At 54.1% G+C, this 2,415-nt stretch overlaps 1 protein-coding gene across 1 annotated transcript; it reads right to left on the bottom strand.

Moving 5' to 3' along the window:
• Positions 1 to 502: 502 nt before the first annotated feature.
• On the bottom strand, positions 503 to 2,132 carry SWSAP1 (SWIM-type zinc finger 7 associated protein 1). Its single transcript, XM_030300838.1, has 2 exons — positions 1,882 to 2,132; positions 503 to 1,154 (listed from the first exon to the last, which is right to left on the bottom strand). Exons 1-2 carry the CDS (start codon positions 2,128 to 2,130, stop codon positions 651 to 653), a joined length of 753 nt encoding a protein of 250 aa, XP_030156698.1. The 5' UTR covers positions 2,131 to 2,132; the 3' UTR covers positions 503 to 650.
• Positions 2,133 to 2,415: the final 283 nt, after the last annotated feature.

Genomic DNA, 2,415 nt, shown 5'->3' with positions numbered 1-2,415 from the left:
AGTTCAAAACAGCAAAATTCAACAATGTTAATTGGGCAGAACAGGTTCATGATAATGCTATTTTTATTTTTTTTAAGTTTATTTATTTATTTTGAGAGAGAGGGAGTGGGGGAAGGGCAGAGAGAGAGAGAGAGAGAATCCCAAGTAGGCTCCATGATGTCAGTGCAGAGCTCGACGTGGGGCTCGATCCCACGAACCATGAGATCATGACCTGAGCCAAAATCAAGAGTCCAACATTTAACCAACTGAGCCACCCAGGTTCCCTGATAATGCTGCTTTTATTTTTTTTTATTTTTTTTTTTTTTTTAATTTTTTTTTTCAACGTTTATTTATTTTTGGGACAGAGAGAGACAGAGCATGAACGGGGGAGGGGCAGAGAGAGAGGGAGACACAGAATCGGAAACAGGCTCCAGGCTCTGAGCCATCAGCCCAGAGCCTGACGCGGGGCTCGAACTCACGGACTGCGAGATCGTGACCTGGCTGAAGTCGGACGCTTAACCGACTGCGCCACCCAGGCGCCCCGATAATGCTGCTTTTAAATGAGAAAAAGCATTTTATATCCTTTAGGTCTTTGAATCTGCATGTGTCCCTGAAGTAAGTATTCCAGGCATGGGAAACTGAGGCATAGAGAGGTTGTCACACACCAAAGCTCAAGGCTGGCCTCCAGAGCTTGAACCTTTGTCTAAGCTGAGGTTACCAGCCTGGGTAGGCCACGGGGTGATTGTCATCTCTCCATTTGGTCGGAAAGCCACGCACCACTCTGCCTGAGGCCCCAGCCCACCTGGATCCAGGCAGGCTCGGAGGCGGTGCTGTCCTGGGGCTGGTGTCTCTGCCTGCAGCCAGCACTGGGCAGGGAAATACCGCCGGAGCAGTGACACCTGCAGGGCATCTCCACTGACTCCCTCCTCTTGGGTCTGTAGGGCCACAACGAGCCCACAGCCCTGGCCAGGCCCGGTCTGGTGGCTGAAGTGGGCAGCTGTGTCCAGAAGCAGCGCAGCCAGGTAGGCGGCGTCCTGGGGTCCCTGGTCTTCCACTAGGTACTCCTCAAGGCCATCCAGTAGCAGCAGGGAGGGGGCTGGACCGCGGGCCTCATGGGCAGAGCACAGAAGCTGAAGGAGTTCATGGGTTGAGGGTGGGTACTGGAAGCGGATCTTCTAGAGGTCGGAAAAAAGGAAACGGCCAGATTCAGCTCAGGAAGGCAGGCTCCAAGCTAGAGCTGCCCTGCTTCCTTGTATATACTTCCCTGCACTAGGCTCTCAGACCCCAGACAGCTGGTTCCGAGTGAAGCAGTTCGGAATGGCCGCATGCTCTTCAATTCGTACCCACTCACCACCCTTTTCTTTAATAACACGGTTTGATTTTTAAGTCATCTATGCCAAATGTGGGGCTGGAACTCAACATGCTCAAGAGTCACATGCTCTGCGCCCACCCCCGTTTTTTATCCCGCATTTATCACTGCCCGGTGTTAGCTAGGAACAAGGTATGTTTTTCTCACCAAGTATCTAAGGCAATCTTTCCACGGAAAACCTGCCCATAGCGTTCTTAGTCGGACCTCCTGATCGGCTCCAAAGGAAAAGCTGGCGTTCAAACTGGACTCAGGTTTAGCCCCACCCCTTACTCACCCCCCCCCCACTAACCCCACCCGTTGGGCACCGCCTTTCTTCGCTAACTCCGCCCCCTCACCAAACCGTTTCCCAATCTTAACAAAGCTTCCTATGGTCCCGCCCCTATTATTCCGCCCCGCGCATTCATGACTCCGCCCCACAATGGCCGCTAAGGCTCGCTCTTCCTTCTTCTCCTCCATTGGTCTGTCCACCTGTCACTCAATCCTCAATTCGCCCAGTACTAACTAGCCCGCCTCCGGTCCCGCCCCTCGGTTACCTGTAGCCGCAGGGGGTCGAGTGCTGCGCCAGTCCCGCGGGGCAGGCTTTGAAGAGGCCTTCGAGTCAGAAAGAGGACGGGGCCTCGGCCCTCTCCTGCCGCTTCCAGGGCCGCCGCGAATAGCAGCGCTGTCTTTCCAGACCCTGGGCCGCCGAGCAGCAGCAAAGGCGGTCCAGCCTCAGCTGTATCCTCCTCCCCGGACCTTGCTGAGGTGCCTAGGTTTAGCACCCGCCTCAGCGTCTCCGCCATTCGTAAGATACTCCTGTCCAGTCAGCGGCCCTTTCCTGCCCTTAATCCCGCCCAAGCCGAGGTCTCATTGGTTACAATGCACTTAGCGTCTCCATTGGTCCATGGATCTGCCATCAAAGTTAGATCGGCCTTTACTGGCTCCTCCCCTGGTGAAGGGGCAAATAACAGTCTGAGGGAGGAGGTATAGAGGCGCTTGAAGGAGAGATTGCCCTTCCCTTGTGCGAGTCCGCTGAAGGAAGCAACGCGAATATTACTATTGTGAATTAATCAGCTAATTAGACACAT

This window comes from Lynx canadensis, chromosome A2 (genome assembly GCF_007474595.2).
Source record: "Lynx canadensis isolate LIC74 chromosome A2, mLynCan4.pri.v2, whole genome shotgun sequence".
In the NCBI taxonomy this organism is placed as follows: domain Eukaryota; kingdom Metazoa; phylum Chordata; class Mammalia; order Carnivora; family Felidae; genus Lynx; species Lynx canadensis.
Note: the sequence above shows the minus strand (reverse complement) of the source record. Positions and strands in the feature narration are given on the sequence as shown.

Bases quoted from the DNA above. Each gene is read 5' to 3' on its own strand.
- SWSAP1 (XM_030300838.1), bottom strand. From the start codon at position 2,130: ATGGCGGAGACGCTGAGGCGGGTGCTAAACCTAGGCACCTCAGCAAGG. The intron at 1,155-1,881 runs GTAACCGAGGGG...TCCGACCTCTAG, and splicing joins TCGACCCCCTGCGGCTACAG to AAGATCCGCTTCCAGTACCC.